The sequence below is a fragment of the Aspergillus pseudonomiae genome, assembly GCF_009193645.1.
Source record: "Aspergillus pseudonomiae strain CBS 119388 unplaced genomic scaffold BDV37scaffold_3, whole genome shotgun sequence".
Lineage (NCBI taxonomy): Eukaryota > Fungi > Ascomycota > Eurotiomycetes > Eurotiales > Aspergillaceae > Aspergillus > Aspergillus pseudonomiae.
Window position 1 is genome coordinate 145,945 of NW_022475995.1, and position 20,919 is coordinate 166,863.

Sequence of the window (20,919 nt, forward strand, 5' to 3'; positions counted from 1 at the left end):
CATCCGTGTATCGCCAACAAAAAACAAGACGAAAAGAAGAGAAAAAGAAGAGGGAAGAAAGAGGAAGGCCTCGTCCCTCTCCAAGGAACTCACGCAGTCGATGACGGAATCATGGATTCTTGTGGCAGTTTACCACCCCTCACGCGGAGGATCAACCAGCCACGGTTAGTGACCAGGCAGGTATATCAGAGCAACGAGATCTCGAGTTCAGAAGCATATTGGAACACACCAAGCCCGATCAGTGCTATTCTCGTTTCAACCACTACCGATCACAATTACCACGGCCATGTCTCTCCACCCTCTCATCGACAACGGAATCGTCAAAGGACGCCAGAACTTTGCCGGTGGAACACTGTACTGCCGCTGCCCTTCGAACCAAGTCGCTGTCTCCCTGAAGAGAAATGTCGCCCACAACCATGCCTGCGGCTGCTCCAAGTGCTGGAAACCAGCCGGGGCGCTCTTCTCCATTGTTGGCGTGGTGCCACGCGAAAACCTCTCCGTCACGGCCAACGAATCCAAGCTCGTGATTGTCGACGAATCGGCTGCGATACAACGCCATGCCTGCAAGGACTGCGGTGTGCACCTGTACGGCCGGATCGAAAAGGACCATCCCTTCAAAGGGCTGGACTTTGTGCATGTGGAGCTCTCCAATGAAGAAGGATGGCAAGAGCCGCAGTTTGCCGGCTTCGTGTCATCTATTATTGAGCAGGGGTTCAACCCCAAGGGTATGGATGATGTGCGGGCAAGATTCAAAGGACTTGGGTTGGATACGTACGACGTGTTGTCACCGCTGCTGATGGACCTGATCGCAACCTTTAACGCACAGAAGGCGGGATTCACTTTTGCGGCATAAAATGTATCTAGCAGTCCATTGATCATCAGATAAAGCTTGCACTTTTCCCATCAATCTATGAGGGCTATGCTGTGTAGACTGGACTAGAACGAGCTCATGGCGCTATTGACTCTTGGAACGTCTGAATTACGCAACGTAACACTGGAGTAGCACTCCCCATAGAGTAACAATATGAATGCACAACGATACCACTTGTAGTTACAGGGCCAACGTGTCCTGGCACTTGGGCTTGGTATGTGCGTAGTCCTGGTATTACCGAGGTCATTTAATGTATGCTACATAGCTTTGTATTACTTAGTTCCATTAATCGGCCAACTAAGTAGGCAACGGAATAGATGGCTTGAATATGACCAAAATCGGAAATGTGCTAAGATAGACTCATTGGTCTTGACGAACAGTTGTTACGCTTGGAATAGAAGTATTTGTAAATGTGGGATGAATGGAGTAATAGGCCGTATTGAAAGATATATATCTGTCCCACAACAGGGCGTTATTCATTAAAAATATATATCCGCACAATCAACCGAGTTGTATATTTTCAGGATAGGCCTCACAACCAAGGCAACGATCAGTATTGAGAAGCAATCCGATGACTTAATTCGAGTTACAATCAGGAGGAAAGAACGGAAAGATAAAAAGAAAGGAAAAATAAACCTTGGAGGAGAAGAGAGACAGGACAAAAAGCAATGACCAGACTGGGGCTCGATCCCAGGACCTTATCGGTGTTAACGATACGTGATAACCAACTACACCATCCGGCCAATTGATGGATGGACACTGCTTATTTAGCATTACAGTATAGGGCTAGACAACCTTTTCTACCTTCGCACTTAAATCTGTATTTAATTCCTGTTGTCATTTGCAGCTATCTTGTCTTGCTATATGTCCATTTTACTTCTCTGTTAATCCACACATTCTAACATATGCCGCACTCTAGGCATAAAGATCGGCAGAATGCTGAACAACAGCGCGTGTTCCGTTCGATTGACATCCTCTAGTTGCCGCGATCTGCACGGGCATCTTACTGGCGACACCGAGAAAAGCGTCCCTTCATCGGATGAGTGAGCGACAAATCCTACCACGCGTTATTTCTCGCCACGTTACCATCCAGACACATCGGGTCCCCGGCCCGTGTCTAACGCACCCCCTGTTGTTCCAGGGACAGGGGTCGGAGCACACATTACTTGGCGTAAAGATCTGACCGTGGTCTATGTAACATTGGACGGACTACGGTCGATTGAGACTGTCGGGCCGTGCCGACGGAGATATTTGAGGTTGTAGTCTCTGTTGAACTGCTACCATATAAGCCGTGCCACGTTGACCCTTGCGATACTAAACCAGAGGGCGTGCATGTCCCTCGCTCTGCTAACCGTATGATGTTTTAAGGCATGCCTCTTAGAGTCATCAACGTGCCTATATTATGGTATATTGTTCACAGAACATGCGGTACATTGAAGCCATACTACATGCACAGCCTATGTCAATGGATGGAGCCTAAAGTCCCGTCGAAAAAAGTCCCAAAGTACGCCAAGGACCGCGGGTGGAAGGAAGGGAATGCGTGAATGCTACGTGAAACGCCAAGAAGGCTACGTTCCTCTCTGGCTAATATACACTGGCTAGGAAACCAACCCAGATGATTTATTAATTTATTTTTGGTGGCCGGAAGACCGACCGAGGCAGCACTAACACGTAGTGGCCCACAGAACAAGAGCCAAAATACTGGGATCCATTGGTGGATGGCCTAGACAACATTCCGAAGCACATCGCATGCAGCACCAGCTAATCACGACGATCGCGCACTGACTCGGTCACCGCGAAGGTCCTGACCTCCCGAATGATATGGGTTTCGCTTGACTGACTCTCTGCGTCCCCGTCGGAGATCGCTCCTGACGCGGTGATTGTTGTCTCATATGTGTCCTTGACAGGGCGTACTGGAGTAAGCTCGTGAGTCTCACTGCCATGAAACGTTGAGTGATAACGCAACGAGGATAATCCATGTCGCTTCGTCGATGCCATATGGTAACTTGTCAATCCGTCAATGCGCATGCCCGTGGAGCGCAAACTATCCATGAACGGTTTGAACTGTGGGGAGCAGGCAGTTACGACGCTCAAGCATTGAACAAGTTGTGTCGATATGGTAGCCGCCCAAGTATCGAACGTGGGATCTTTGGAAGTAATGGTTTTGTTGATATAGATCAGTTGACCGATAATGGCGGCGATCACACTCGAGTGCTGCATCAGCGGCCCATAGTAGAACTACAATATCTTGCTCGGTATTACTCACAATATACGAAGTCCAAAGATAGTCGCTAAAGTGCCTTTCTTCGTCCAGTTTGCCTGGATCCCAACGATAATCAGAAGGGCCTGGACAATGATCCCCGACTCGGACAGAATATTCGTTGCTCCAAGATAGTTCCACCACGCGCTCTAGGTCTCCCATGTTAGCGGTGTTCTTTGGGTCTCGTGGAGAAGTTCACAGCGTACCATGTTGAAGCATTGTCCACTCAGATAGTCCCATGTTCGAGGCGGCGTGCACTGGAAGATGGAGGCGATAACACTTGCTACAGCCCACAGGACTGTGAAGATTTCTAACCCGATGGCAATGCGACGGTCGGATGTAGCTGGTGTCACGCTCCAGATAAAGTGGATAAGGGCTAATTTCGAAAGACACATCGTCATGATAAAGAGAATAGCTGCAGCGTATTGTGACTTATAAGTTATGAGTGATGTCTCGAAATCGAGGAACAAGTACAACCCACTTTCAAGATGTGGTCCACGGCTGCCCCTGATAACCCGCCATAATGCTCACCATATCCATGGGCCGTGGCCATCGACAAGGCCAGAGACTGCGCCGCGCACAGTACCATCGAGACTATACTGAGGTAGTCATCTGTCGTCCACCGTCGGAAGATCCAGTACTTGGTGCCCAGCCGAGTGAGAACGCAGAGGATGGCCGTAGTCATGAGAAACCAGGTCACGACATTGACCGTAGGCTTCCAGTTGTCCTTTGCAAGCCTACCCATTGCGCATGTGAAGGGGAGACGGGCAGCACATCAACGAGATGCGAGATGTTGACAAGGGACTTATTATGACGCCCACGGCGCAGAGGTAACTACGCCGCGTAACCTCATGAACCATCCCACCGGCGACACCGTACCACTGCCATGGTGAACGGATTTAATGAATGTGGAAATTACCTGGATCAGGTACAAACGATCTAAGACTGCAGTAGGCCGACCCATGGGAAGCCACTCTATTTTGACCAGGGATTGTCGGAGCGGGACGGCCACAGCACCTTGTCTAGTCAGAACGTTAATTGATGAACGCCCTAGAAACACAAGAATCTAAGACCTTTCCAAGATTATCTGAGGCCGTCTGGGCAATCTAGGCAAATTCCAAGTTGCACCGCTATTGCAGAGTACACGTGTGATTGGATTGACCTAGGGAACGGACATGCAGCTAAAGACGCGCTTGACTCGGATCCCTGCGATGTCGCAATAAATCAGTCCACATGTATAGGTTCCCCTCCTCCAGGGTATCAAAGTCAATCAAGCCGTTTACTTAGCGTATCATCGCTTGTAACCGAAGCAGGGAGTCTAGTCCCCTCTGTGTGGCGGACAGTTCTATTTGAGAGAAAGGGCGCCGAAGAAATTTCCACCCCTGTATGCACATAGTTCTTCTCACAGTCGGCGTAGGGTCTTTGACAGTTGACGCTTCAAATATTTCTTCCTATTGCAGGCTTACCTTGGTCATGCTATAAACGTTCCGCTTTCAATTGTTTCTGTTCCACTCGAGACGGCTTCTGTTCTATTTTGCTGAACTCCGGCCTACTGGCTATCTCTACAATGGGTCGCCATGAGCTGAAACAGGTTCCGCCTGCAGCACTACACGAAATAGATGGCTCATCGCAGGAGAATCTGGATGATATCAACCTGGCCCGCATTGGGAAGCGCGCTGTCCTAAGGGTAAGTCTTGCCCATCTTGTCTCCAACGAAAGCTGGTCGCAGTTCATCTGATTTTTATGGCTTGGTTTAGAGAAACTTTGGTTTGATGTCAATCCTGGGCTTCAGTTGTACGATTCTTATCACCTGGGAGGGTATAACAGCGTATGTTACTGTCCTTATACACGTTCAAGATTTTGTGGTCTGCTGTGGCTAATGTCAGGAACCATAATAGGCTATTCATACAAGGCTTCCAAAAGTATGTGGCAATCCATATTTCAAGCCCGAGGATTGACTTCATACTGACATGGCAATTGCAGTGGTGGCCCTGCTGGATCGGTTTATGCTTTCCTCTTTGTGTGGGTCGGTGTCACAGCAACCTTCGTTGTACTATCAGAGCTCGTTTCAATGTAAGACATCGATCAAGATCCCAAACTCTTGTTGACCACTTGGTAGGGCTCCAACAGCCGGTGGACAGTACCACTGGTGTTCGATGTTGGCACCTCCGTCGGCCATGAAACTCTCTAGTTATATCACGGGTGAGCCCTATTCACTGGAAGGTTTAGACGTAAGGCGAGAGGGTGGAGATACTGACAAAGCATGGCAGGCTGGCTTACTGTTATCGGATGGCAGGCTACTTATGCAACCGCCATTTACCTTAACGGAACTTATATTGCAGCAATGATCTCCCTGACGCATTCCGACTACGTCCCGCAGGCATGGCATATGACTTTGTACTCTTATGCAACCGCGTTGATCGGTCTGGCCATCAACTGCGTGGGAGGCAAGCTGTTACCACGGTTCGAAGGGACAATTCTAATTCTCCACATTCTTGGGTTCTTTGCGATCCTGATTCCATTAACCTATATGGCTGACCATAAAAGTGCCAAGGAGGTGTTTACTCATTTCCTAAATGAAGGGCAATGGCCAACCCAGGGCCTCTCGTTCTTCATTGGGTTAATTGGTCCTGTATTTGCTTTTGCCGGTGGCGATGCCGCAGTTCATGTATGTCACCAGTCCCCGAGTTGGCTATTGTCAGAAGATTCCAGGCTTCTGAATGCCACACCTGTCAAGAAAACTGCTAATCGATCCGCTGGTAGATGGCAGAAGAGATTTCCAACGCCCCTACCTACGTGCCCTGGTCGCTGATGCTCACTGTCTTGATCAACGGAACCCTTGGTTTTGCCATGCTTCTCGCCTTGCTCTTTTGCCTCGGCGACATTGATAAAGCACTGAATGATCCCACGGGACTGCCCTTTGTCGGCATTTTCCTACAAGCAACCGAGTCCATCCCAGGGACAGTCGTTATGGCTTCTATTATCATCGTGTTGTGTTTCTGTACCTCAGTGGGCATGCTTGCGTCCGCGTCGCGTCAATTCTGGTCCTTTTCGCGTGACCGCGGAATCCCCGGCTGGCAACTCTGGAGTCAGGTAGGTGACTAGAGACCTATTTACACGACAGTGCTAATCATCCTAGGTCACAACGCGCACCGCAATACCAACATACACCGTCGTGTTCACCACGACCATCTCGCTCCTTCTAAACCTCATCAACATTGGCTCCGACGTAGCCTTCAACAGTCTAGTGTCGATGTCGACATCCGGTCTGTATCTATCATACATGGCCGTTGCCGGTCTACTCCTCTACCGGCGTTGCACTGGCGGAATCATCACCAGAAACAACGGGACCCGCGGGTCCGAGATCAAGATTAACACAGCAGGCGCGCAGCTGGTCTGGGGCCCATTCCATGTCCAGGGTGTGTGGGGGATCGTGCTGAATGCCTTCTCGTTGATCTACATGTCCATTGCCACTTTCTTCAGCTTCTGGCCTCCGAACAATCATGCAGATGTACAGTCGATGAACTATAGCGTGGTGGGTACAGTAGGGACGATCATCCTCAGTCTTTTGTATTATTTCATTCGTGCTAGGAGGGTTTACTCTGGGCCTGTGGTGGAGATATAGCATTGGTTGCTGTGTGCAGATAGGTTATGTGGTTCTTGGAGCAGCATGTTGCATTTAGGCGTTAGATCGCGGTGGTTCATAGGCATGACCGCATAAAAGAATCTTCCCTGTCGCTGGAGGGCAGAACTGCAATTCACGAAGTTATAAGAAACGTCCGATTTAGATATGGAAGAAAACATGCACGACTCGTTTACGTGACACTATAGCGGCCCAACTTCCTTAATCGCTCCCCGTAGATATAGAACAATATCGGCACTGGCATCATGAGCACCGACACGAACCCCAGCAGGGAGGTGGCCCAATTAATCCCCAAACGGTCATACATTGGGGTAGCAAACAGAGGGAACCCTGTAGCAGCCATGGAGCGGACAAAGGTGTTCGCTGAAACAGCGGGTGCAGCGTATGGGGTGTACACGTCCAGAATGTAGTTGAGGTCCATCGTATAGATGACCTGAATACCCTTGCCGATCGGAATCCCGGCCAGGACCTGAGGTATCCAAGTGATGTGAGGGCTGCTGGTCCATGCAAACCAGAATAGTCCTGGCGGTAAAACGACAGCACCCACCATCATGGGGATCAAGCGCTCCTCCGGTGCGACTACACCACCCCCTTCGTCGTATTTGCGTTTAAGACGGAAGACGGTTGTTGCTGCGATGGTCAGATTGCCGCAGATGACACCTGCGCTAATGCTCAGGAAAGGCAAGGCTCCCACACCGGCATTCCATCCACGCTGGTCCTGAAACGAGATGGGATACGCTTCAAAGAAGAGATATAACGTCCCGTAGAGGAGGGACATGTACAGGGTTGTTAACAGCAGGATTGGCTCGGATGCCAACATAATTACTCACTTGTTAGTGAAATCGTGGCACTCGATCACAATGACCTTACCTAATGGTCGTGCCAAGTATTTTGTCAGGAATTCCCTCCAATTCATGTGGCTCACTGGCGAAGTGGCATTTAATTGTCCAAGCTCTTCCCCTGCATCAGAAGAGCACTCACGAGCCTGGAACCGACGCAGCAACGTCGGGGCGTGAGTCTCAGGCACAAACATCATGCCAAGGACCCAGAAAAAGACGCCTTGGATAAGAGTCAGCCAGGCAGTCCATCGCCAGCCGAGATAACTGTCCACGACGAAACCGCCCACAATAGGACCCAGAACCGGCCCCGAGAATGTCGCGCCGGAATATATACATGCAGCAATTCCCCGTTCCACCGGATCCCAGATATCCGCAAGAGTAGCCCCAACAATTGACAGCGGCGAACAAGCAAATAGACCACCGATGAAGCGGCAGATTACAATGGTTGGCACGTTCTGGGCCACGGCTACAGGCACTTGAAAGATACAGAAGACGATCACACCAAGCATCAAGGGTAATCTACGCCCATGGCTCTCGGATAGTGGCCCCCATAGCAGCGGACCAAAACAATATCCCTGCGTTGATTCATTAGCCAACCGTCCGAGCGAATTATATTTGTCTTTGCCAGAGTCAGATCGCTCACTAACATAAACAGGCTAAGACCCAATATCATCACTTCGTGTGACACATGGAATTCCGCTGCCGTTTGCCTTTCCGCGGTGCTGAAGATACTACTCGCAAAGGTGACAGAGAATGTCATGAGTGAGGCAACAACAGTGATAGTCCGTTTCTTCCCGTTCGACCATCTCTTCGGGTTTTCAGAGTCAGGAATTGTGACTCTGTCATTGAAGCTACTCTTGAAAGTCGCTGCTTGGGCTTCGGATGATCCCGACGTCATTTTGTACACGATCCCCTCACGGCTGTGAGCCTCCTGACCTGCTACCAACGGTGCAAAGCCGGGGGTCAACCTTTGGAAGCCCATTAGTAATTAAACAGTTGCTTCTCCTTGTTGATGTGGGTCGGCGTGGAGAGTCAACTGAAGCCAAGTCGATCTTGGCACTGAAAAACATCTGCCGAAATGAATACCGAGGTCATTGGATTGGCCACTGCATTAGAGCCTTCGATATATACGGGTATGTCCCACATGGGGACAGGCCATGTATCATCCGGAAACACCGAGATGTCCAAAACGAAGTATTAATTATCTACTTCGGGACTGTCTATGGCATCTGTATAATGAGCGGAGTTTACAGCAACAAATGAGCATGAAAAGCTAGTGAAGATGAGAGATTGGGTATATCTGCAGAAAGGAAGACGGTTCATGCAAACTGTAGGATGACAAAGACCATAGTTTCATCTAGATGAGGGACATTTTATGGAGAATACGTGGCGCGAGGCTAAGCTTTAGACCTGTGGAGCTGAAATCACCAACTTGGTAAGACTTCTTTGAGGGACCTAGTGAATTAAGTTAAGCCTGAATAAGATAAAAGCGTGCAGGCGATCTATAGAACAGTCTTGACGTGAAAGAAACTCTACACCTTTACTTCGAATATTTCTGTACAGCTCCAACTCTCGCCGTTCCGCTGAGCAGATATCGTATCAACCTGGTCAGTACACGTGTCGCTTCAAGCCAATCTTCCTTGAGGAATAAGTCATAACTGCGTGTAAACTGTAGATTAATAGGCTCTTGATCGAAATGTCCTTGGGCATATACTCTGGAGATGAGATCTTTCGTAAAGAACCCACGAGCAATATGGATATACGGACCATGGAAACCAAGTATAAAAACTTCCTGGTCTTGGAAACCGGTATCCAGGATACTAAGATTTTTAGTGAGCTGTCCTAACATGGCACTGAAGGTTTCTATCAGAAGTTCACTCCAAGTCTGCCCTGGAAACCACTGAATAGTATTAGCAGACAGCCTACTCAATGAAGTATTGTACAAGTACCCCAGTAAAAGAGATTATTGGTAGATATTCAGCTCTTGGTCCAACAACAGCGGCGCCCTCTGGTCTGGCGGCATATCGTTTACCGCCAATCGTATATCTTAATTCGCGTCCGCGTGTGGTAAAGCTAGGGAGATTAGGAACGCTAGATGCAAAATAAGCTAAGAGACATACCCAATTTTGAGATGCTGCTCTTTGACATTATTGAGATTGCAACAGATAGCCCCCATTAGCAAGCTGGATATTATGCACTGGTCACGTATAAGATATTTAGATGGCTCTCTTCCAGATATGCGCCAACTCTTAGTGGGCAAGGTGATTGCTTGGCTCGGTACGAAGATATTCGAGATCTCTGTAGTATCAATGGCGCTCTCTTGTAGCTCATATCGGTAGGAAAATAAATTATACAAGAATTGGTGAAATTTGCAATCTTCTTCAGGGCCACTCACTAGGCGCTCCTCATCTACAATATCTGAATGCTCAAAAACTCAGGGAATGACTTTCTCTACATCCCTTTATTAGATAACATGTCAGTAAAAGATATCAGTGGAACAGGGTACATATTATATACCTTCGCATTCACGGTCCACAACTCTGGGGATCAAATTGTCTAGCTCAACCAGTTTGGAGCTAACAGTTACTGACATTGTAGATGGTGATAAAGAAAGAGGGGGAGACAACAAGTTGGAATCTGAGAAGTGCTAGTGGAAGTTACGGTTCCTGGAGGCGGTCAGGAAAAAGCCAGCCACCTTGTCCATGGCTCGCTATGGTTAGGAGAAACAGACTTGATCTCGCGGGTGTTGATATAAGTAGCCCGCGAGCAACCCTTTGTTAAAAGAGGGGAGATTGAAGATGATGTAACTGTGGACATGGCACTAAAACGCCTCGTCTAGTTATATTATAGGACAGCGCATTTGTGCGAACTTAGCAGATAGGAACTCTCCCTGGTAGTATGGGACAACTACAGGCATAGTGAAATATTCTCCACTTGTAATAGTAGTTTTATCTAAGTGTTCAATATTATCCAATTCAAGAAGGGTATCTGCCACAAAGTCCATTAGTTAACGCTATCTTCTTCACCTTAACCTACTTATATCCCTAGAAACCGTAGAGGACCCCAGATGTGACACACTTGAGAGCAGGAATTCAATCCCAGTACGATGCTAGCGCTGTGCATCGAATGAGAAAGTATTCCTATGTGATTCCTGCACGAGTTGTTTAGCCCCAGGCAAACCCAAAGAGCACGCTATGGCTTGAAAAAGTGGCGAAATAAGCGACCCGAGTGTTCAAACCGGGGGTATATTTTTCCAGGCCGGGGAACCCCGTGTCATTGTACGAAAGGTTAGGACAAAGAGAAAGGCGAGAGACTCTCTATCGTACCGAGACAGGGGCAGTAGCAGGGATATTGCTCACTAGACTTAAGCAGGTGAGATTCTCGCTGCCGGCGCACCTGCCTCATTTCGCAAATTGCCCGCTGCTAGTGGCGTTCGACCGGTCTGTGGAAACCGTAGCCCCCTGAGACCAAAAGTACGGAACTCCACCACGCCGCGGGGACGGGCCGCCGACAGCTCACGCGTGCCTCGATCTTGGGAAAGACTAGACTCGCAGGTCCCACCGTAAGCCGGGGTAGCGATCCTTTGGCAAAAAGGTCGGGAGGGGTTCGTTGAAGCTGGTGGCGCAGCGGTTGCAGGGCGCGTTTTGTTCTTGCTCTCAGATCACCGGGACTGCCTCTAATGTAGGGACGGAGCGCTATATGATAAGCAATGTGAACCCCAGGCCCCTCTCGTCGACTGGACGAAGTTCCATGTACTCAGCCAATGTAGGTAGATATGGCGATAAAGCAGACATATTTCATTCCATTTCATCTTTTTTCCTCCGAGGAATATACTGGCCAGTGTGCCGCATACAAGAGCAGTAGAAACAAAGGTCGCTGCACGTCCACCCCGGGAAGCGATTTGATCAAGAAGACTAAGATCAACGAATTACACGCACAACTTCAGAGCAGCTACGAGAATAGGACTGGGGATGAAGATAAAGAAAAGATGCTGAAGGAATTGGCCGGGCTTACTATCTGCGGGCGTCAAAAAAAAGTCGATGGAGCCATAGAAGATGCCGTGCGCCAGTGGAACTCTGAACTAAAGACGCAAGATAGCCCGGCTGTTTGTCCAGCAACACCGGCGAGAAATGTCAATGCACAGTCGAAGAAGGACGAGGGGAGTCCCAAGTTGGAATTCACACCCTATAAAACCGACGATATGGACAAATACATCGTGGGCAAACTCAATGAGGCGGCTGGTCGCGATTCCAGCATGGACAGTGACAAGGAGAAGAGAGATCATCTATATATCTTTGAGTGCGATGATGCGAAAGGCATGTGCAAGCTTGGGTACAGTTCCAGTCTCACACGAAGGGCTCGTGAACAGGAGAAGTGCTATCCTAATACTACGGAACGTCGATCCCTCTATTGTCCAAACCCGGATATATTCGAGAAGGTGGTACATCGGGAGTTGTCTCAGGATCGATACAAACATAAATGTGGCCGATGCAATGTCACTCACAATGAATGGTTCAAAGCTGATCTCGATGAGCTATACCGGCGTGTCAAAGTTTGGTGCCAGTTTTCACAGGGCTTCCAGGACCCTGAGAAGCGAGTCGACGTGCGTATTCCGCCTCCTGAGCTCCCTTCAGGTCCAGACAGATGGTACAAATGGGCTCAAAAATGGGTTCAAGATTGGGAGAAACAGGGATTACATTCCGAGCCAAATACTTCAGACACGTCCGCTGTTCACAATGCTATCATGGCTGTGGAGGCCCTGAACCTCGACGACGATGCAGAATCGGTGCCTGGACTTTCTCCATCAAGCTCTGTGTCTGGAATTCCCGGCGATGATTACATCGATCCTCCCACCCCAACCCCAATTGAACGCTCACGAAACGGAAAGAGTCTCTTAAAAAACAATTTGATCATACCGACTGCATCGCCGTCCATGTCGTCGGAGGAATACTGGACCGCCGTCGAGAGTTTGTCAACACACAAAGGCTCCGTCCTCTTTCCTCAGGTACCCGGCGGATATCCTGCCTCACCAGTGAAAGTGACAACCAATGAGGACGACAATGGATTGGTGGGTACTCTTGAGAATATGGCACTCCGTTGATTGCTTGTTTCAATTCTCATCACAACGCCTCGTTGTCTTTATGCTGTTTGGCATCCTTTGTAGCTTGGCTGTTTGCTTGGATTTATGTATTGCTACATTTCGTACTACGTTAAAGCCTGATTGTGATATAAGAATGGAATCATTTGCTGCTGAGGTACGACTTTACTTAACAGGGCACTGTCTAAAGCATAACTTTAAATGATCTATTTTGGGCTCACTATTCCACCACTTACAGATATATCAATGTATAACATTTATGCATATAAACGCAGCATAATGGCAGCAAGGTCCGTGATCAGCAGACCTCAGCAATCTAAGACCAAGAAGGAAAACTCCGCGAGACAGCCTTGTCTCACACGCTAATGGTGACCTATCTCATCATCGCGCTGGTTCTGACTCGCTAGTGTGGCGCCGTTCAAACAGGGATCTGGATCCTGCAGCGCCGCAACCCGCCAAAGCCCGTGCCGAGTTCGAGTGAACCTGTCCTGTTCCCAACCCCAGATCAGAGGAGGCTGGCGAGACTTTCCCCTCCCAGAGATCATCTCGTCCCCTAACCCCCATTCCTGCCAGGGCCGGGTCATATCCCCGAAATGGATGGTCAGGTGCCTAGGTATCTGAAAGCCCTCGCGAGCATGTTGAACGTTTTCTGCCCTTATCTTCAATCTACTTGAGAAACTTTTGCCCGCCAAACAACAAAAGTATGGAATATCCTTCGACTTCTGTTTTCTTGTCTACTACTCTGAGTGAAGCTCATTATTGCGAAAATAATCCCAGAACCATGCTTCCTTGATTGTATGCGACATTGGCGTCGGCGAAAAGTATTGGGGGGTATATAATATGATCGAAGAACCAGCAGTAGTTGAACGTGGTGGGTACGATAATGAATGTGATGCAGATCGAGAAGGGTTAATCTCAGTGTCACGAACACCGAGCAAGGAATCGAGTTCTGGCTGGAAACATGTAGCATAAATAATGGATGAGAAGTTAGGATTATTCAACACTCAACAGCTGTGGTGCTTTCCTTGAGCTTCCATTTAGGTAGGTACATTAAAGCCCCGGAGACAGCGATCAATCCCATGAATCCCGGACCGGATATCGGTCGAATATCGGCAAATTACCTCATCTGCTTTCTACTGGTCGTGCTGTGATTTATACATTCCAAGTCGGATTCCCGGATAGAATAGCTATTATCTGCTAGGATCTTGAGATAGCTGTCGCGAGAGCAGCTATGTTGTTAGGAACCAAGCCCAAGCACAACAATATTAATATCGGGGAAACAGCTACTTCAAATAACTAGTAGTTACACCACTCAGATAATAATAGATACACCTTTGGATTGGCTGTTTATAATAGTATCAGTATGCTTCCCTTCCACACTTCCCGCCCAGTTGATTCAGTCTACAGCACTATTTATGAAGATTCCGTTTCTTAATTCAACCGAGCACTTGTCTAGACAGATGATCTACTGTCACTGCTTAACACTTTAGTTCCACTTCTTTCACGACGTTTTTCGCTCGGCCGTATTCTACCTAAACGGTTGACGTCGATAATAAAAGCATTCCCCTAATTTTCTCTATAGAGGCCTCTGGGTGGTATAGACAACGTATAACATCCCTAGGGTAGGAACTTAATTCGAGCTTCTTTATCCTATTAGGGTGTATCACGACTAGAGGCATTCTAGGAGCTATTCAATGAAGAAATAGATAGTGGATAGGGAAAGAAAAAGGCTTGGTCGGAGGTGACGCGTTTAATATGGAGACTTTGGGTGGGTCTAAATCTTTGCCCGCCTGGACTGTGGCGTGGTATAGAAGACATTTGGAAGCTCTTGGGAGTTCAACTTTTCATATGCCGATCAAATCACTGTTAGAAACATCTGGCATTTTTGTGGATATTTCCTACAGACCCAATTGGCAATGTTGTGGTTGTGTGGCGGCATTTGGAATCCCCACTGCAGGAACGGCGGGAGTTGGTGGCTCCACTGGAGCTTGCCTGCTATAGCCTGTCATGGATAGGAATACCACAACGTGTTCAATGTAGAGACGCAAATGCGGACTCGCTTAATGAGAGTAAATATAATGTCCTACAGCACAAGCAGTGTGCCGACTTGATAGGTGAATGGCTACCAGACGGTTTGCCAACCATGTGCCTGACAGTTGAGCTATATAATACCACCAAGTTCTCCCAGTCAAACCCTGAGGCTTGCATCCGAGGCGAAAAGAAATGTTTTAGGTAATGATTATGGTTTGTCATATTCTTCTGGTAGCGCTGAGCTTAGCCCTAGGTGCCTCTGCACTTACCCAGGCAAACCGGAGAACAGTAACGGGGAAACGCCTTCAGTTCACAAAGAACGGAACTTTCCAGTTATCTATCTTTGAGGACTTACACTACGGCGAAGGTAAGCTTATTCTTCGGTTTCAATGCGACAGCACCGCTAACTAGGTTTTAGCGGAGGCCACCACCTGGGGACCGACGCAAGATGCTGAGACCAAGGTTGTGATCAATACCGTTCTCGACAACGAAAACCCACAGTTGGTCATCCTCAATGGCGATCTCATCACCGGGGAGGACACCCTCTTGTCCAATGCGACCAACTATATTGATCAGCTTGTAGCGCCTCTCGTGGATCGCCAGCTCCTCTGGGCTTCTACCTATGGTAACCATGACAGCGGTTATAATCTGTCTCGCAGCGCTATCCTGGAGCGAGAGAAGACCTACTCAAATAGCCTGACAAAAAGTATGGTCTCGGGAGTGCTTGCTGGTGTATCCAACTATTACCTGCCCGTTTACCCGTCGGACTCATCCAAAGACACCCCAGCTTTTACCATGTGGTTCTTTGATAGCCGTGGTGGGAACTATTACCAGCAACTAAAGGATGGGAGTGAAGTTCCGCAGCCTTGTTGGGTTGATGAGTCGGTTAGCCATACCCCTTATTCTCCTGCGGCTTGATTCCCTTTAACTAGGTGGTTCTAGGTGGTTGAATGGTTCACACAAACCAACACAGAGCTGAGAAAGAAGTATGGCAGAGTGATTCCTTCAATTGCATTTTACCACATTCCCGTCAACGCAATGCTTGCCTTCCAGAAGCAGGGGGTCAACGCGAATTATGAGCCAGGCATCAATGACGATAACCCTTTAGCCCAGCAAGGCGAGGCAAGCGGACAGGGAGAGGTCTCGGGAACTGTGTTCAGCTACTCCGGTCAGGACATTCCATTCATGGAGGCAATGCTGAACACTGAGGGTCTCCTGGCGACGTTCAGTGGCCATGATCATGGTGATGACTGGTAAGCGGCTGCCTGCTTTCTGCCTTCTCCATTAGTCCATGCTGAAACAAACGGAAAGGTGCTTTAAATGGGACTCGAAGCTTCCCGGTATGAATCTCACTGGAAACGGATTGAACCTGTGTTTCGGGCGTCATACTGGGTATGGAGGATATGGTTCGTGGACTCGGGGATCACGACAGATCCTGTTGGATGAGATGACTCTGGAAAAACAAATCTTGACATGGGTTCGGTTGGAAGACGGATCAGTCTCTGGCAAAGTCAACCTGAACTCTACTTACGGAGAGGATTGGTATCCCTCCGTCACGACGACTTATACGTGAAATATGGACATGTAGCCGAGTCTCGTTCCGGGCGCCCAGAGGCAATTCATTACTTGCTATACCTGCGTGCAATGATCCCGTCGAGCATTCCTACGGCTCCCACCACAAGGACAACTTGCACATGTTGTATTATGCATCTGTTTCAGTAACTTGTGGGGCAATTATGGTATCTCACTTATCAAGCCAGGAGATCTAGCGACAGCTTCGTAGATACCATGTGAAGAACCCATAAATCCATCCGAAGACGGGGTCGAGGACGATGGCCTTTTGTTCCTTTTGGCCGTTGAATATTCCAGTACAGGAGCTATCCGTCAAGATATATTTGGCCTCCGTCTGACCGAGAACACTCTAGATTCTTGTGACGCGCATCTGCAGATCGACAGGCACAACGACGGCTCCTGTGTGAAGAATCGCATGTAACTGTACTATAGTCCATTTGGACTTCTCCATACAGCACGGAATTGAGGGTAAACCCTTGGACCAGGAGTTCACTTTCCTATAAGTCAGGCCGCTAGTCAATACAGACACAGCAATTAATGCGGCCGCACGATGGCCTCCTCCTCTATGCTTTCCTGCAACAGACAGACGATGGATGGGAGGTGAATTGCTCTATAAGTGAAGCCACTGTCGATATTTAGGGATCAGAAAGGTGATGGAGCCAAATGTGCAGTCTGACACTCTTCATGGTATGCTGGAAGAGATTGGAATCGATCTGTGCTTGGTCGGACAGAATCTAGGATGTCCGGTATTCGAGAGCAATATCGATGTGACCAAGATGCTTCTCAATCACGCAATATATTTGAATCTCCCAGAAATCAGGACTACGATGTTTGGAAATTTTTGAGCAAGGGTTAACCATGATCTGAGTTGCTTTCATCTCGTATAATGCCGTAGGAATCATTGTCCTCGGTTGCAAGACTAGAGTCACCATGCATGGGTCGAATACTAATACATGGATCGCGACTGATCGACCTGTCCTTCAAGAAAAAGTATGAATGCAATACATACAAGAAGACACTACAAAGCAAGAAGCTAGGGCTGCTTGGAGATCTATCAGAAACTGTAGGACCCGGGCGCCGCTTTTGAATTTCGCTGTACCTTCGACGTGGACCTTTAATGGAGGAGGTACAGTAAAGCTTAATAAAAGCCAGATAAGTCCATCCCACACCGAACCCTTGCTATTCTGACGTACTATGCCTGCCAAAACGGCCATTTTATGCCCTGACATGGAGGTAAATCACCCTGATCGAACCCGGCACTCCTGATGGTTGTACACCATCCCCGAAGTCCGACACAACAGCTCGGATATGGTGGCGCGGACAAGATCGACTCCAGCCAGCTACAATCGCTGCTCGCCTCCATCCGTGACTCTCAAAGTATAATTTAGTAGAAGGAGGATATGATTGGGGAGAGTGAATCACTTAGATGATCTGCATGAGCGAAGGTAAGATCGAACTCCACTCGGCTCGGTAGTCGCGAGCTGAACCATCCACGTGGTTCCACACCATGAGGGGCACTGCCCTAGAACAAGCCCTCAATGGCTACAGTACGGCAATCAATCACTTATCGTATCTCGGTCTGATCCTCTAGTCAGCGTCACCGCTGCAAAAGATCGGCAGAGCTGAAAAGGCACAGCCAGCGAGTCCACCCCACAAAGGATTTAAAACCCGTCTCCGTCTCGATCGTCAACATCACAGCATCCTATCGTCTTACTACCATTTTCATTCTCGCCTTTCTCGAAATGTCTGCACTCGCCCCATTTGACGCGTCCCTGTACGCATATCGGACCAATTTTGATGGCCTAACGCCTCGGGATCCGGCCTCCGCAGCTCGTGTTGAACAGGCAGTCCAACCTTACAAAGACGCCCTTGAAGAGTTCGAAAATCGGGACAAAAAGGCACGCGAAGAATATGAACAGGCCACGAACGATGGCTTCACTACCGATAAATTTGAACGTTGGGTGATCGAGAATGTAAGTCCCGGTCAATTATTTTGAATTTTGGAAGTCAGGTGGCAGGATCTGGTATTTCTGACCTTCTACTTATAGGTCCCACAATGGGCTCAGGCAAGGGCTGAGCTGGAGAACTACGGTGCCGCGTTAAGTCAGGCTGCCTTTGATGCCTTTGGGGACGACTACCATAGAAAGATAAGCCAGGGCCAGCAAGACCTTATGATTGCAGCCAGGCGAGCGGGTTGTGATCCTCAGTACTTTTAGAACATGTATATATGTGACAGTGTTAATCCAGAGAATTCGTCATTAGCGTTGAAGCCACTCAGATTGTTGAACGACATACATACTATTCAGTACATATCTTGCACAATAGCACAGGGAGTCCTTTTCCGTAGTGATGGCTTTCTCACAGATCGGATCTTATTCAGACAAACCTGAGTTTCCGTCTTCTTGTTCTTGTACGATAATAATATCGATCGAATGTCGCGCCCTCCGGAAGAACACACCTATACGATCAAAATGGCGGTGCACAGTACTTGTCTACTCCAGAATTGCTCGAGTCCATTCCGTTGCAACTAGAGGTTTGTACAAATGGAGCAATTAATAGTATTTCTATGTATATATAGAATACGCATGATTACACACACGGCACTTGAGTGTCATCTCCACAAGGCGCCGGATTTCTCCTTTTGAAGTGATGGGCTTGCCCGCGGGGAACACAGTGTCGAGACTGCGAAACCAGCCTTTTTACTCGGTGAGCTTCAACACTAGGATCAGTTTGGGCTTTAAATTCTCTAATGACCACGATGAGTTTCCAGCTAACACCCATTTGATTGTCTCCCCAGTCCTATGCCAAGAATATACTAATCTTGGTTATATAAAGTATACGATAAATTTAAGCTATATAATAAGCAAGTTTCCCACAGGTAGTCTATGCTGCAGCTCTAGGATAGGTTTGCAGGATCAATCCTCTTCGTCTTCTGGAACAACAACCTCGACGCCAGATAAAGCCTTTAACTTGTTAATTGCCTGCTCGGTCAATGGCCTGGTTGAAAATCTCGCGTCAGTCCTCACAGTTTCACATCATACATCACGACGACGGCAAAGGCTTACGCAGGCTGAATCATCGGAGGGATACTAGGCTGTGTAATAAATTCACCTGTTCCTGTATCCTCTTTGATAATCCTATGGCAATATTTAGCCAGTTATCTCTTTTCATATGGACCTCTGGTAAACCAACGAAATGACGTCCTGGACATGCTCCCCGAATCCTTGTATAGAGAATCGAATAATAGCTTGCTATTAGACATATGTTAATCATTGGAAAATAAAGCCTACCCCACACACCTCACTTACCTTCGTGGACTCGGACATGTTCTGTTGATCTGTGGGAATGATGGGAAATAATCAAGTGTCGACCTTGTCTGTTGGGCAAAGCTATTTCAGAGTCTCAACCAACCTCTATTTATACTCGAACAATTGCTCGGAAACACAGTCCCATACCCCTCTACAACTGAGCTGACGGTGCCACGTATCAAGTCATCGATCTGCTCGGCGAGGGCTGCGCCCAGCCACTGATACACGTCCGTGCCGAAGCCAATCTGCCGATCGGTGGGGAAAATAGGAACTACACGGCGTAACAATATCATCTATAATTCAGCTGAGTTGCATTGCTGTACCGACTGCAGGTTCAGCCGAAGCAGGATCCCTATCGTGGATTGATAGATTGACATAATTCAACAGTATGATATTTAGTCTTTTATCCAGGTACGCTGATTCCATATGCTTCTGGCCTATTAATGTAGATAGCATAGGTTTCACCAATCCTTGCGATGCTGAGACAGGGTCAAAGGCTGTAATAGAATAGCAAATATAGACAGTCCTGTATATATATTGCCCATCAAGTAAAGCAGTCAGTTCTCATGTTTTTCAGTCCGTGTTTTACTGCAACAGTCGCAGTTTGCTTCCCAGGACCAAGGCACTTCGCCAAAGTAATCGCCGCAATCATATAGAAGCCAGTTAACGCTTCGACCGACAAGCCTTCCTCCCTGACCAGACGTCGATACATAGTGTACCCTTCTTCCTGTTGAAAGCGCATAATTCATCACAGAGTTTTCAATCTGGATGTGGCTGGTAAAAGCCAATGCCCTCAACAGTATATGCCCTTGGTCAACCCTCTCTAATGATCGGCAAAGATACTTACTGGTTTAGTGTTTACAACAAGTATTTCTGGCCACTTCGACTTCAGTATCCTTGCCTCATGCGCTGGTTGATTTGGAAACCGTCGCATATCGAGACATTGCAACAAGGAGCCATCATGCGTTTCAGATAACATTCTAGCACGACGGCTAACGAAGCTGATAGCAGAGAAATGGTAATACCCGGAGCGGCAGAGGTTTTTGAGCACTGAGAGGCCACATTTGAATTTATCGACAACGCGTGCCACTATCCTCGAACCTCTGGACTTCGTCCTGCCCTTCCCGTTGTATCTGCCAGGGTGCCCGAGGCTGTGCAACTCACAACTGAGAGGGACAAATTTGTGCCAAACCCGCAGTTGAAGCGACAACATTTGGCTTTCCGCACTCCATAATGGGCAAATACCAAGCATGCGGATTCGACAGGCCAAAAAATACAATAAATGCACAGAAAGTGG

General features: G+C 48.2%; 8 protein-coding genes and 1 non-coding gene across 9 annotated transcripts; 5 read left to right on the forward strand and 4 right to left on the reverse strand.

The window, feature by feature from the left end:
• Positions 1 to 286: 286 nt before the first annotated feature.
• Positions 287 to 853, forward strand: BDV37DRAFT_293765 (S-(hydroxymethyl)glutathione synthase; the record flags this gene model as incomplete). The annotated part of the gene is made up of 1 exon (XM_032089494.1): positions 287 to 853. The coding sequence occupies one exon, from the start codon at positions 287 to 289 to the stop codon at positions 851 to 853; it is 567 nt and encodes a 188-aa protein (XP_031946465.1).
• A 687-nt stretch (positions 854 to 1,540) lies between these two features.
• BDV37DRAFT_t20 lies at positions 1,541 to 1,614 on the reverse strand. The gene has a single exon. It is a non-coding gene; the product is annotated as a tRNA-Val (tRNA).
• Positions 1,615 to 2,632: 1,018 nt separating this feature from the next.
• Positions 2,633 to 3,876, reverse strand: BDV37DRAFT_267902 (uncharacterized protein; the record flags this gene model as incomplete). Its single annotated transcript, XM_032084089.1, has 4 exons — positions 2,633 to 3,077; positions 3,138 to 3,280; positions 3,338 to 3,562; positions 3,613 to 3,876. The coding sequence occupies 4 exons, from the start codon at positions 3,874 to 3,876 to the stop codon at positions 2,633 to 2,635; spliced, it is 1,077 nt and encodes a 358-aa protein (XP_031946466.1).
• Positions 3,877 to 4,698: 822 nt separating this feature from the next.
• Positions 4,699 to 6,756, forward strand: BDV37DRAFT_293770 (amino acid/polyamine transporter I; the record flags this gene model as incomplete). Its single annotated transcript, XM_032089495.1, has 8 exons — positions 4,699 to 4,818; positions 4,891 to 4,959; positions 4,989 to 5,053; positions 5,115 to 5,204; positions 5,251 to 5,333; positions 5,402 to 5,799; positions 5,895 to 6,224; positions 6,271 to 6,756. 8 exons carry the CDS (start codon positions 4,699 to 4,701, stop codon positions 6,754 to 6,756), a joined length of 1,641 nt encoding a protein of 546 aa, XP_031946467.1.
• Positions 6,757 to 6,946: 190 nt separating this feature from the next.
• BDV37DRAFT_293771 (MFS transporter) lies at positions 6,947 to 8,511 on the reverse strand (the record flags this gene model as incomplete). Its single annotated transcript, XM_032089496.1, has 3 exons — positions 6,947 to 7,599; positions 7,645 to 8,188; positions 8,257 to 8,511. 3 exons carry the CDS (start codon positions 8,509 to 8,511, stop codon positions 6,947 to 6,949), a joined length of 1,452 nt encoding a protein of 483 aa, XP_031946468.1.
• Positions 8,512 to 9,153: 642 nt separating this feature from the next.
• Positions 9,154 to 10,206, reverse strand: BDV37DRAFT_267905 (uncharacterized protein; the record flags this gene model as incomplete). Its single annotated transcript, XM_032084090.1, has 4 exons — positions 9,154 to 9,513; positions 9,563 to 9,686; positions 9,734 to 10,046; positions 10,131 to 10,206. The coding sequence occupies 4 exons, from the start codon at positions 10,204 to 10,206 to the stop codon at positions 9,154 to 9,156; spliced, it is 873 nt and encodes a 290-aa protein (XP_031946469.1).
• Positions 10,207 to 11,388: 1,182 nt separating this feature from the next.
• Positions 11,389 to 12,714, forward strand: BDV37DRAFT_278123 (GIY-YIG nuclease family protein; the record flags this gene model as incomplete). The annotated part of the gene is made up of 1 exon (XM_032085957.1): positions 11,389 to 12,714. One exon carries the CDS (start codon positions 11,389 to 11,391, stop codon positions 12,712 to 12,714), a length of 1,326 nt encoding a protein of 441 aa, XP_031946470.1.
• Positions 12,715 to 14,952: 2,238 nt separating this feature from the next.
• BDV37DRAFT_267906 (metallophosphoesterase family protein) lies at positions 14,953 to 16,315 on the forward strand (the record flags this gene model as incomplete). The annotated part of the gene is made up of 4 exons (XM_032084091.1): positions 14,953 to 15,109; positions 15,161 to 15,627; positions 15,685 to 15,995; positions 16,054 to 16,315. 4 exons carry the CDS (start codon positions 14,953 to 14,955, stop codon positions 16,313 to 16,315), a joined length of 1,197 nt encoding a protein of 398 aa, XP_031946471.1.
• Positions 16,316 to 18,056: 1,741 nt separating this feature from the next.
• Positions 18,057 to 18,530, forward strand: BDV37DRAFT_278125 (uncharacterized protein; the record flags this gene model as incomplete). Its single annotated transcript, XM_032085958.1, has 2 exons — positions 18,057 to 18,287; positions 18,363 to 18,530. The coding sequence occupies 2 exons, from the start codon at positions 18,057 to 18,059 to the stop codon at positions 18,528 to 18,530; spliced, it is 399 nt and encodes a 132-aa protein (XP_031946472.1).
• Positions 18,531 to 20,919: the final 2,389 nt, after the last annotated feature.